Source organism: Mauremys mutica, chromosome 5 (genome assembly GCF_020497125.1).
Source record: "Mauremys mutica isolate MM-2020 ecotype Southern chromosome 5, ASM2049712v1, whole genome shotgun sequence".
NCBI lineage: Eukaryota > Metazoa > Chordata > Testudines > Geoemydidae > Mauremys > Mauremys mutica.
Window position 1 is genome coordinate 13,855,321 of NC_059076.1, and position 13,863 is coordinate 13,869,183.

General features: G+C 41.9%; 1 protein-coding gene across 2 annotated transcripts in view; it reads left to right on the forward strand.

The window, feature by feature from the left end:
- G3BP2 (G3BP stress granule assembly factor 2) overlaps positions 1-13,863 on the forward strand; it is a 43,524-nt gene that overhangs the window by 16,777 nt on the left and 12,884 nt on the right. Inside the window, exons 3-8 of one of the 2 annotated variants that reach the window (XM_045018868.1) lie at positions 859-940; positions 6,566-6,739; positions 8,570-8,660; positions 10,800-10,902; positions 12,394-12,574; positions 13,548-13,646. In XM_045018868.1, coding sequence (XP_044874803.1) covers positions 859-940; positions 6,566-6,739; positions 8,570-8,660; positions 10,800-10,902; positions 12,394-12,574; positions 13,548-13,646 — 730 coding nt within the window. The remainder of the gene's footprint in view (positions 1-858; positions 941-6,565; positions 6,740-8,569; positions 8,661-10,799; positions 10,903-12,393; positions 12,575-13,547; positions 13,647-13,863) is intronic. The other variant, XM_045018869.1, reaches the window with a different exon arrangement.

The following is a 13,863-nucleotide window of genomic DNA, read 5'->3' on the forward strand; positions in this document are numbered from 1 at the left end:
AATTAAGTTCCATCTTGGGATGGAAATAGTTCTTGTATTTCAGTTATAACTAGGGAAGAACAAGGTGATTGAACTAAAACTGGTCTAACATCTATCTCCCTTGAATGGATACTCAGATTTGTTTTTTGGTCAGTTGACTTCTATTCCCCTGCCATGATTTTCAGTTTGATCTCAGCCTACATCTGTTTTAGCTTCTTGGAATAGTGGATCCTTTAAATCTTATGTTATCATGGGTTTCTGAGTTTTGCAATGCATTTCTGGTCATTGGTGCTGGGGAAGCCAAAGGGCAAAATTGCAAACAAATGTTTCAATGTAGATTTAACTTGGCCAACCTGTTTGTATAGACTGAAGCAATGAAAGAGTGGCTCTTCCTGCACAGCAGCTTTGAAGGATAATACCTATTTATAGAATGCTGATAAGGATCTAGTAAGGATATAAAAGATGTTATCAGTGTAGCCTGAAATCTTAATTGGACCCTTTCTAACACAATCAGTGAGAAGCACTAACTTGGGCACATTTCAAGCTCAAATGATGATAGGACTTAACCACAATTATAAAAAAAAACAAAAACCAAACAACAAAGTATGGTCGGGCTCATTAGAAACACAGTAGTCATTGTAAATAAAATGGAGGATGTAGAAAGTAGGTCTTGTTCTTCCAATACTCAGGAGTTATAGAAACAGCTGAATGCACAAATGGAAACATTTCCACAGAAACTAATTAAAAAAAAACAAACCAAAAACATGCCTAACACTACTACACTGGACTTAAACACATGGTGTCTTTTGATTTTTGAAATTGGTTTATTTTACTGTTTATTTACTGAAGCCTAAATTTGAAGCTTCAATGTTTTTGCAGGTTTTATGGCAGGAATTCCTCTTATGTCCATGGTGGACTGGATGCCAGTGGGAAGCCCCAGGAAGCAGTGTATGGCCAAGCTGTATGTATCTAAATCAATTGCATAGTCTTCATTTTAAGACTAGTAACTGTGATACTAATGTCTTAACCACCAATCAGTTTTGTTTTTTCTTGTATTATACTTTTCTTGTCCAATAAGCAAGCTATTACGAATCAGTTACCACCTCTCTCATGTACTGTATAATGGCACAAGCTTACATCCATACTTGTCTGAGTTGTTTTGGCTAGCTGTTACCACTCCTCTATTTACTGTATGCATTTTGTGACATGGCTGTTTCCACTGTAGGTAAATGGGTGAACTATCTTCATCTTTCATGCAGATATGTTGATGTGGGAGGTTAGGGGTCCACAAAATTCCCTACCTGGAAAACTGGCTTGTTTGAGCTCACACCTTCCAGGAAGCTTTTGGGAATGCATAGACTAATATTCAGTGACCTTGACTGATGGGTAAAAGAGCGATCCGACACACTCCCAGACGGCCTTGCTTGGAGCTCTTATTCTGTCAGACTTGGGAGCTCTGAATCAGATTCCGTTCCCAATCCCTCTAGTAGTGTCTGCTATAATCTGCTTTTGTGAGAGGAGGGTTTGAAGTGCCTAATTTCTCCTGCCTCATCCAAGTAAGTAACCTCTCATTTGGTGGCTGGACAGATCCCACACCATGAAGGGGTTCCCTGTTCATCTCTCTGTTCATCAAGGATGCCAACCTGCACGCAGGAGTTTCTGATTCATGATTCATCCATTCAGGGAGCACTGTCCTCTGTCAGAGAAGCTCCACGTCAACATCTTGGCACTCGGGGCCATTGGGCTGGTTTGAGTCTCTTCCCTGCCAGATACGATCAAGTTAGACAAGGTGGCCTCGGTGGCCTTTTAAAATCAAGTTGGGACCCCAGAGCGTTCATTCCAAAAGGAATCGCATGTTTTCTTTCCTGGGCAGAGAGAGCTGAGTTCTTTCAAAGCCCTAGATCTATGTGATCTCCCAAATAGACTGGTTCCACTGGAAACTCCTGTCTTGGGGAATGGTTCACCACTACCCTCTGCAGGAGCCCTTCAGCAAAGTACCTTCCTGATCCCCATCTCTCTTGATGGACTTCTTCATAGCAAGTGGCAGAGCCTCAGTTCCCAGATACTGTACCCGATGCCTGGGTACAGGGTACTTTCTCTGTATCATTGATGGGGGAGATAGTTTATGCTTACCCTCTTTTCCGCTGGTGTGGTAGGTTCTGCAGAAAGTCGAAAGGATTTTATGCTTTCAGACTTCCTTATTCACAGAGTGGCAAAGATGCACTCAGTTTGTAGACCACCTCTGTTCTCCAATGATTTCGGCCAGTGATTACCCGGGAAAGGGTATTCCAGGGATTTTTCTGCCCCTCTCCCCCCAAACTCCCTTCTTTCACAACTAGCAATCTCTGACCTGACCTTCTCTATTTCCACAAAGGATAATTTTCTGTGCTTGTAGGAGGGTGGCTTTTTTACCTTTTGCTGCAGATTGTCATCTCTGCCAAGAAAACCACTATTCCCTGCATACTGGCTTTTTCCAAGATAGGTTTGAGGGTGCTAGCTCTTTTGATGTTCAGGCACCCATTCTTAGGCTTCCCCACTGTCTTCTACCAGGGTCCTTAAAATAAGACACTGCTTTTTACTAGGGCTGTCAAAGTATTTTTTTTTAATCTTGCAATTTTTTTAAAAGTTGCAATTAATCACACTATTAATAATAGAATACCATTAATTTAAACGTGGGGGGGAGTGAAGTGCTGGGGGAGTGCTGCCTCTTTAAACAAAGCACTCAGGAGCCTGGATGCTTTTTCAGCCAGCAGCAGGTGCTGTCGGCAGCACTCACGCCTCAGCTAGCAGCAATGTCTCTCCCCTTGTCCCCCAGCTCAGTAGTGACCGGGTACCGAGTTGAGGTAGGGAGACACCCCAACATCAGCCCTCCCTGCCCCCACTCTGTGCAGCAGACAGGAGGCAAGCTCCTAGTCTGGAGCAGCTTGGCTAGGAGTGACACCATGGTGGGGAGAAGAGGCAGGGGCAGCAGTGGAGCAGGCAGCGTGAGAAGGGGCACTTCTGCTGTGAGGGTGCGCAGCAGTGCCCCCCGAACATGGTGCCTCCTGGGTGTGATTAATGCTCGTTTAATTCAAAACAAATTAACTTTTTAAATCACGTGTTAACTGCAATTAATTGATAGTTCTAATTATTTTTTATTACAAAGATTTGCATTGTGTATTTATTACTGTTTTACAAAGTGTATTGTGTGTAATTGAAATCAATATATTTGAAAACGTAGAAGAAGATGCAAAATATTTATATACTAAATTCAAGTTGGTATTCTGTTATTTAAGTGTGATTAAAACTGATTAGTCATGACTAATTATTTTCATCTAGATAATTTGTTTTGCATTAAACTCTTGAATTCACTACTTTTTACCCCTTGTCTAAACTGCATGCAAACAGTCCTGTCATGGAAAGTGGCTGCTGTTTAGCCTAGGAAGTTGGGACTTGCACAGTGGTGTAATCTCTTCCTATTTCATGTCTCAAGAAGAAATGTGCCCAAGTTTTCTTCCCAGGATGGTCTGATTTTTCCTTTCTAGCCAGGATATTTGACTCTAACATCTGTCCCAAGGTCAGAGTAGAAGTAGGTGGCATTCCTTGGACAGTTGTTCAGTACTTGAGATCTGCTTATCCACAAGCAAAGATCCTTGTGCTTTTTCAGAGCCTTGCAAAGGGGAGGAGTTGTCACAATAACTCTTCCCTGCTGAATCAGGCCCTGCATCTGGCATTGCTCCTCTGCAGAACTCTCCTGCCCATAGAACCTTCATGTCGCCGCCGCTCAAAGGAATCATGCTAGACAAAGCACCACAAGCCCTCTGTGGACAAGCTCTGGTGGGCTGCTTTCTGGTGCTCAGATCGTACCTTCCTGAGGGCCCTACTGGAAGGATTCGATTGCATCAGCTGATGCAATGCTTGAAAGGGTCTTTCTGCAGCAGTTTTTAGCGCTATTGTCTTGTGAAGGAGGCCAGTGTACTCCACAGTGCTCTGAACAGCCTTCCCTGCCCCTTCACCTCTCCTTTTATTAGCCAGTCTTAGCTTCTCCCTAGTTTCTCCTTCCCTTCCTGGTCATTGCTAGTCAGATCCTTTCATCCATACAGGTGGTGGCTATGCATCACCAGAGTCCTGTCTCCACTACATCCTTCACCATTTATATCACTGGTGGAGCAGCTACAGTGATGAGCTACAACTCTTAAACTTGTCATTGTAAATGAGGCCAGGACTTGTGGACTGTCTAAACTATTTAGCTTTGTATTCATTGGTGCTTAAATTAACACCACTGCAGTTGCACCTGTTGACTACAGGTACAGAATGTGCTCATTGGATCCTTCATACTTAATCAGTTATCAGTGATTGTCTTAAAATGCTGTAGGTATACCTGTAAGTTTCAGGTGTGGTGGTGGTGGTGAGAATTTGTTCAACCAGTCAGTAACTGGATATTTATATGTAGCTTCATGCTGCAACAAAGTGGCTGTGCACACCTCAATCTGCCTGATCTCCCGCTCTCCAGGTTAAACCGTTTCGGACAGTGCAGAAGTATTTCTCCTCTGAATAGAATTATTGCATAGTTTGGTATATCATTGTTTCTGTTCTGCTTTGTGAAGCATTCATCAATTGCTACTGATGGCCGAGAGATTACTGTTGTGTTCTAGTCTGGCTGGTAAGAATTTCCAGAAGTAAGGTTTAGGCTTGCTGGCTCTGGGCCTCACCTTGCCAGGTGCCATGCATAGAGTAGCTTTTACTGGCAATGTGTACCTGCTTTCATTGTCAGTAATACTTGCAATGCAAAGTTTGGAGGATGAAGGCAGTGCCAAACCCTCTGTTATCTTTCATACTACAGGGTGATTGAAATCCTTTAAGAATGGCCAAGTGGACTGGGATTAAGGAAAAGTGTAAATATTAGATGTCTTGACTCCATTGGCTGTCATTGGAGATGGTTGATACTTAATGTTACAGGGTTCAGAATTGTTAGCAAAGAAGGCAGGGAGAGGTTCAAGAGCTCAGTTAAGTGCACAGTTTCTGGTCCGTAAGAGAAGCTTGCTGTCCTGGGGCAAAGTTGCTCCTTAGAATTACTATCTCCATGGAATGCCCTTCATCGCAGGCAGTGTCTAACTCGGCCACATTGGGCAGTCGTGCTGTACAGAATGACTGTTAGGGTAAGCTCTAAGGACAAGCACAACAGAGGTGGGGTGCTGCCCTGGTGTTTCTAAAAATGTGTGCATATATGCCATCATTGAAAGGAAAATGAGACTGAGGGACTGAGAATCAACCCAGCTTTGTGAGACGGAAACAAAGGAATGGAAAATAATAGGTCAAACAAGCAAGCTATTGACATGCACGTATAATAATACTAAACCTGGATGCTACGAAAGCGCTATCAAAATTATATGTAGGCACATTCATATCTTGAATACAGCTGTGGAGATGGTTTCCACTGTTAGACCATGTTAAGAGGGGGTAGCCTAATATTGCTAATAATTCAAAGTCAGACTGTTCTTTGCTATTGGATGTGTAATTATGGAAGTGGACTGACAGTTACACTGTCAGTTAATTCTTCTTTGCAACTGGTCTTTGTAAATCTGTTGTAATATTAACTGTAGCAAGTTGTGTTCCTGTTTTGCTTTCCTAAAGGGATATTTATTGCATTAAGTATGTTAGTGACGTCTTACATAGTTATAGTTAAAACATAGTTCTGGGAGGGGAACTGGTGTTTTGCTGGAAGTATTCAGCAATGTGCCAGATCTCTGCAATCCAGACATGCACCATTATGCAGGACTTTGACATCACCCATGTTTGACGACATTAGAACTATAAATATTAGGTACAAAATGTCTGTATATGTATCTGCTGGCCAAAGAGATAATGCAAGATTGATTCACGTGTTTCTGTACACTTCTGGAATGTCTTGTCAGGTTCTAGATTTTCCCATTGGCTTTGTGGCTATGCTATTTTGGTTATTAAACATTTAAGTAAAACTTGAGAAAATAAGCTTCCCCTCCACCCCACCCCTTTGTTCCTGCCTTCCTGTGGGAACATGTCTGTTGACTTGACACTCCCAACTCAGTGCCGTTGTGAGCCCAGGCAGAATGTGGTCACTTTCTTTTTTTGTCCAGTACTTTCACACTTCTGGGTAGGAGAACTATGTAATTACAAAGTAGATGTCATATAGTACACTGGGCTCCTGGATAGAATGTATGGTATTCAGATACTTCTGTGATGGGACTTGTACAAATACCTTGGAAGAGTGATGGTGTGTCTTTTTTTTCTTCAAACAAATAATCATTTGACTCACTGGTTGGCCTTGGAAAGTGAAAATCTTATCTACTGCTTTCAGCAACTTAGCTGGAAAATGAGGTAAAAATGAGCTTTACCAGAGCTTTTTCATTCACAGCTAACTCTGCTGGAGAACCTGAGTAGTAGCTTTTTTTTTTAAGCTGTAGCCTCTGTTTCAGCCAATAGCGTTTAGTAAGTTCCCTTATCTCCTTTTGAGTTGGAAGGGAGTGATTAGCTCAGGGTCATATAATTAATATAACTAGTCTTATGAGCTCTGTTTAAATTCTAGTTGCACTTAATTTTAAAGTTAGATCTTTATTTTTATTTCCAGGAGATTCATAAGAAGGTGATGTCCCTACAGTTCAGTGAATGTCACACTAAGATTCGTCATGTTGATGCACATGCAACCTTGAGTGATGGTGTAGTCGTGCAGGTTATGGGGGAACTGTCTAACAATGGGCAACCAATGAGGAAGTTTATGCAAACTTTTGTTCTGGCTCCAGAAGTAAGTATGTACTGGAATGTGATTGCCTTGAAAGTTGAAGGCTGAGACCCTGGGGTTTTTCACCTTCCTCTGCAGCCTGGGGCAAAGTTCACTTGCAGTTTTAAACTAGTGTAAATGGTGGATTCTCTGTAACTTGAAGTCTCAGTCATATTTTGAGGACTTCAGTAATTAAGCCAGAGGTTAGGGGTCTATTGCAGGAGTGGGTGGGTGGGTTCTGTGGCCTGCAATTTGCAGGAGATCAGTAGATGATCACAATGGTTCCTTCTGACCTTAGTCTTTGAATCTGAGACAGAAACCTGGCCTGTAGGTAGGGTCTGGTCCATTAGATTGTAAGTAGTACTTCATAAGGCCTTGACTTCTGTAGACTTAACCCACAGACCACAATTCAATGTAATTTGTCCCTTTCACAAAATGAGTTTGACACCCTTGACTTAATCTTATTCAACTCATTGTGCTCCTGTCATGTTTGGGTAATGCAAAGTCACTGGAGACAAACACAAGTATTTGGTTTAAGCAACACAAGTCATGACTTACATGATCCTTATATAAAGGAACGCAGTATGAAAAGGAATCATTTCCTATTCCCGATGCTTGTATTCCTTTTTATTAGAAACCTTTATTAGATTCTTTGAACTCTGGTGCTGTGTAAAACTTACCTGTTTTGAGTAGCTCCTTTAACTTGTACATCTTTTTTTCTAAGTAGAAGCAGAAATAAATGCCTCCATTTTAAAATGGCAAAAGGTCAAATAGCTTTTTTGGAAAGAAGCAGGGGTGAAAGTAGAAATAGGGACTTACCGATATGGGGCTGGGTTGGGGCCAGCTCTGGCCACCGGAAGGGGCGGGGCCTTGGGTGGAAGGGGTGGGGATGGGGGGGTCAGAACCAGCCCTGGCACACCTTGCACTGGTAAGTGCCCTCCCCTGACGGAGTAGCAGCGGCAGCTCGGGGCTCCAGCAGCAGTTTAAAGGGCCCAGGGCTTGGCCGGTGCTACATCCCCGGCCCTTTAAACCGCTACCAGAGCCCCCAGCTGCCACTGCTACCCCAGGGCTCTGGCAGCAGGGCTCGGGGGCTATTTAAAGGGCCCAGGGCTCCCCTGCTTCTATCGCCTTGGCCTATTAAATAGCCCCCAGTGCCCTGGGGTAGCGGCGGCGGGGCTCTGGCGGCTATTTAAAGGGCCCAGGGCAGTAGAAGCAGCAGGAGCCCCGACCCTTTAAATAACCCCAGGAGCCCCGCTGCTGCTACCCCAGGGCTCCAGCAGTGGGGCTCTGGCGGCAATTTAAAGGGCGTGAGGCTCCAGCCACTGCTGGGAGCCCCAGGCCCTTTGAATTGCCACCTGGGGAAGCCGGACCGCCCCGGTAAGGCACACTGGCTCTTGCTGGTACACCACACTGGCGCGTGCCAACTTACTTTCACCTCTGGAAAGAAGTCTCTCAAATGAGTATCCATGAAATAAATGAATTTTTATATTCCGTAATTAAAAAGCATAAAGTTACTGTCAGTATAAACACTCAGTATTTATCTTAATTCTTGAAGTTTTTTGACTGATACTTTGATCGCAGCTATAGGATTTGGTTATTTGTGTACTTTTAAAAAAAAATTGCTACATACAAACCTGCATTAATGAGATGGGTAGACACCAAAGATTATTTTAAAAGTACTGAACTTTATGTAATTTTATTGGCGCTTATATTATGGGAGTGACCGCACTAGAAATGTGGATCTGAAGTAAGAAGTGATGTTACAAAGCTTACAGTTCTAGTCAGTCAGCTGTAAAGACCACTCATCCATCTGTTCAAGTAACGTACAAATGTGTACGCTTTTCCCTTCCATAGGGATCTGTTCCAAATAAGTTCTATGTGCATAATGATATATTCCGCTATGAAGATGAAGTATTTGGAGACTCTGAGGCTGAACTTGATGAAGGTGAGAACTTAATTTCTGTAGGCCTTGGGTTCATTTGTACTTCTCTTCATTTTCCTTGGCAGATAACCTCTTGAGTTTCACATCGCTAGACAAATAAGTACTTTCTCATATATGTATATTGTACATAATTTTTGTTAGAGTTGGAGTCTTAGGGTTATAACTTTGCTCCTGTGATATGCAGAATGTCTTTTGTAGTACCCAGTAGAGATACGGTTTGCATATTGATGGTTACACTCTTAAATCTGGGAGAAGCTTAATTAAGAATGGAACTGAAATGAGCAACAGTGAACTTGGAAATTAAAGTATCACTTCAACTTTGGAAGTTTAGCTATACTGTTTGTCAAAAGGCATATCAGTTAAGCAAGTCAGAGTGTAATTGCATGTTTTACTCAGCATTGTGACCTTAGCCCTGAAGCTGAATCAGATGTTTGAGTGCCAGGGGACAGTCCTTCGCTCCTCGTTTAAATATTCAGCCTTCCACAAAGTATGAATCCTCTGTTTGATAATATCCAGCAGGGATTTACAGGGGTGGTTTCCTGAATGAGCACCTCTGCTCACTTACCAGTTTAAAGGGCAATTAAGAGTAGGCTTGCCATGTGTCCAGAGCACATGCTAACCTCAATGCTCTGACCATTGGAGCCACTCACTTTCTCTTTTGTGGATCCAGATATTTCATGCCTGTCTATAGAAATAGTTGTACCCCTTGAGCACTCTCAGCTCTTTCCAAGTGTTAAAGGCCAGATCAGAGCTCCCTGTCTCATCATGGGCCAAATTTTTTAATCACTTTAAACAAGTGATCAACTAGTGGGTATATTCAGTGTTAAATATGTAGCTTTATTTCACTCACAGTAGCTGGTTGAGATACAGCATTTCTTGTCTCATTTTTTTTCTGCTAATTGCTTTGGTTCTCTGACATACTGGAGAAGTCTAGTTTCAGCTTGTGTGCCTCTTGCTTTGGCAAGACTTCCACTCCATACACACCTACTTTGTGCTTCACCTGCACACATGGTGGACATTATTTAGGGAGATTCACAACCCGTGGTAGCCTTTACTCATGTCTAGAAAGACTGCTGGCTCGCGCTCTCTCTCTTTCTGAGGAGCCTTAGAAGGCAATTTGGACCGGACTAGAGAGTGTAAATATATCAATCCTTGGACCCTTCTTGGCTGCCAGGTCTTGGGTCAAGTTGGAGACTGAGTCTTAGTGGCCAAAGACATCCAAGAAACCTAGCAAGTCTGAAGATCTGTTGGGTGTGAAGCCATCTGCTTCCTCTCTTGTCTTGAGAAAGGTGTAGAAAAAGCTTATTGCCCCGTTCCTTCTGCAGTCTTGGTGGCAAAATATTACCTAGGAGTGCCAGTGAAATCCAGATACCTAAGGCTTGCCTGAATATAAAAGTGAGGTTTTTAAATGAGATTTTAATCTGATTTTTTTGAGCTAAATTGCTGTAAAAGGGGGCATAGACTTTTATTTATTTAAATCAGACTTGTTTTCATTTAAGTTTAAGTCAATTAAGGACAGGTTTAAGCTCAACTGAAATAAGCCACTCTTAAACGAAATAAAAATGTGCACACGGAGCTTTGCACCAATCTAACTAAACTGGAAATCAATGCAAGTTTGTGTGCAGACAAACCTTCATGCTACTTACAAAATGTTCCCAAAGGCTAAGGTGGTTTGGAAGGTCCATCTCAACCAATCATTCTTTTTTTTAAATTAGAAGTTAAGTTTGTTTTCTTGTTCCTGTTACTTGCAGGTAAATTGTTTAATCTCCCCTTTTTATCAACCACATATATAAAGGTATTGGTTGTAAAACAAAGAAAGCAGCCTGACATTGCAGCACCTGTAGTCTCCTCTTTGTGGAAATGTAAAGGTGAAAAGCATCCTTGGAGAGCTTAAGTGTCCTGCCCTTTTCTGGGTTAAATGTCTTGCTTACAGTGGTGAAGCACGACTTTTAGTTGTCTGATTTTACACATCCTGGTTTTATGTTCGTGTCCATTGTTTTGTGCCATGAAACTGATTTTCACCAAGGAAGTGACATCGACTTCTTGAATCTATACTCTCTCCAGCGAGCAGAATTGAACGTGCTCTAAAAATTGCTTGACATTTCCTTGAACACTGATCACAAGTCTTGTTTGGTCTGTCAGAATCGGAAGAAGAGGTTGAAGAGGAGCAGGAAGAAAGGCAGCCATCCCCTGAGCAAGTGCAAGAGAATACAAGCAGTACATACTATGAAAGCCACCCTGTAACGTAAGAAGTCCATGCTAAACAGTAGAAAACAATTGCTTTGACTGCTTAGTCCTGAATACCGTTAATTCCCTAAAATATCTGTTTAACCAAACTAATGCACATATGGTTCTAATGTGCCAGAACTGTGTGTGCTGAACTTTATTTAGATGAAATATGTGTGTTTGTGGGATATTGTAACTCATTATTTTTAATCTTATCTCTCATCTGTAAGTGTGAAGTGACAAATGTGAATATAAATAGATTAAATTCCAAATCAGTATGTGTTAATACCTTAAGCTATTCCCTTAGTTGTAATCCACCCATTTATTATATAAATATGTGATATATTACAGTAGCACCTAGAGGCCCCCGCTGAGATCAGGGCCCCATTGTACAGATATACAGTAAGTGTGTGCTTTGCCTAACCATTTTAAGATCTAAATAAGACAGACAAAAGGTGGAAGAAGAGACGCATTATTCCTGCTTGACGCATGAGGCAGGCAGGCACAATGATTGAACACAAGATTTTCAGAAGAGCATTGCTCCCATTTAGGCACCAAAATGTCTGGCCGGTTTCTCAGAAGACCTCAGGTGCTGGATGCTGTGGTCTTTTGAAAATCTCCCCCAAGTGTGTCATTGGGGGCTGGGCATTTATAAAAACACCTTCATTTAGTTGCCTAAGTGGCAGGAATCTCTCTTCTGGAAATCTGGCTGTAAGTGACTGGCCCAAGGTTATATAGGGAAGGAAACATGGCATTGCTGAGAATTGAACTCGGATCTTAGTCCTAGTCCAGTGCCTTACTCACAAGACTATTAAATGTTTCTTTAAACTAAATTAGGCCCTTATAAACATTTGCAAAGGTGGCACTGTCTTCACGGGGGGTTGCACAGGTGTAACTGGCTGGAATTTAGCAAACAATCCTGTTCACCCTCTCAACTGTTGGCTCTTACAGAGCTAAAGGGAGTGCAAAACAGTCAATGTATTTGGGGACTTGTCTCTTTTTACACTGAGCACACCCAGAGCAGAAAAATAAGGTGCTGGTTTTTTGTCTCTAGAATAGAATTATGCTTAAGATTGGTAACTAGCTTTTTTTCAACACTCTCAAATGAGATGAACTATAAATTTGCATGTGTACCGTCAACGCAGGCACTATTCAGAGCCCAAGTTTGCTGGTTCTCCTCTTGTCAGAAATGCTGCTTGCCATTTCTAAGTGGCAGATGTCCAGCTTTTCAAGTCCATTCCTTGAAGGTGATACATGCATAATATAGACTTGGTAATATTCACATTACTGCTAATGGTAAAATTCACCTTGACTTTAATAGAACCACAATGTAGCTTTGTGTGCAAATAAAGGTAGGGGCAAAAATAGTCTCTGCCTATACTGTAAATGCACAGGATTTCATGGTAGGAAGCTGAAAGCCTATTCGGGGAAAAAATTAGCATTGCATGTTAGCAAAACTTCATCATAAGAGCCTTGTACTTTACGTTGAACAAAATGCCTCTAATTCTAGTAATGGTATGGAGGAGCCTTTGGAAGAATCATCTCATGAGCCTGAGCCAGAGTTGGAATCTGAAACAAAAACAGAGGAGCTGAAATCTGAAGTAGAAGAAAAGAATCTTGAAGAGCTAGAAGAAAAATCTCCATCCCCACCTCCTGTAGAACTTGTTTCTCTACCACAAGAACCACCAAAGGTTAGTTAAAGTTTAACTTTGTACACGTGAATGAAGATGGTAATCCAAAACACTGACTATTCAGTGTTATGCTGAATGTGAACCGCTTTCTCAAGTGCCAGATTGATAGATTTTTTTTTTCAGTGTCCTGCTCTCTGAACCACAACACTAAAACAAGTTCACTTGTCAAAAAGATTTTTAAAAGATTAATGTGAACTGCTGTACAAATGATCTGTTTAAATGTAGTGCTCTGCCTATGAAGTGTGCACGTGGGTGGTTATGAGCTTAAACCTTTTTAAATGTAGTGTTAGATGTAAAACATCTAAATGAATTTAAGTGGGAGTTGCTGTCCTTCTTTAAAATGAAAGGAATTACCTTTTCACCTGCAGGATGACTAGCAGTGTAGCTGTAAAAATGAATCTGCGGGTTTTAGCTGTCTCCCTCTAGGCGGGATGCCGTATTTCCAAAAACCATGCGCCGTCTGGTATGGTTAGACCCACTTAGTTTGAAAGGCTATGGGGGAAGGAAACAGAAACTGGGTAGAGGTCACTTACTTCAGCATGGGTCTTCTGTACTGTCGGTCCCGGTCTCTCTTCCTATTTAGCTTTAACTTGTGACTTCCACTTCTCCTTTCTTTCTCCAGAAGACCAATTTAGGACCAAAACCTTACCCTGTAGCTGTTACGGTTTTGTCTATCAACTATTGTCTTTTGGAAAGCGGTGGTTTGGGGGCATTCAGAGAAATGGGGTTCAGTTAGGTAGTGTACCTGAGTACAAGTATTTGCTCTGCACTGTTGGAGAGATTGGACAGTTACAACTGCAAACCCTTCAATATCTGTCTTACTGGCATTGTTTGTTTATATTTGCAATCCTGGTACAATGATTACTGACAGCTTAGATTTGAATCAAAAATATATGTTCAGCAGACTAGTTTCCCTCTAGGAATGTCAGTGGTTTGCCATGATTAGTAGCCTAGGTTTGTTGCATTTCTGCAGGCTTTCTCTTGGGCTTCAGTGACCAGTAAAAACCTGCCTCCTAGTGGTACTGTTTCTTCCTCTGGAATTCCACCCCATGTTAAAGCACCAGTCTCACAGGTAATCAATCTGTGAACTCCTTGGATTGTCTCATTACCTCTGCAACTACTTTAGTCTTTAAACTAACAGATCAGATTGTAATGACGTAAATTGCACAAGTTCTGTCTTAAATGTTAATGCACTGACCTTAATGTTGCAATTAAAAATTAATTAAAAGGCACATACACTTAACAGGTGAGAGTTCTGGGTGGTGGTGAGAGATTTAAGTCTGTTCACA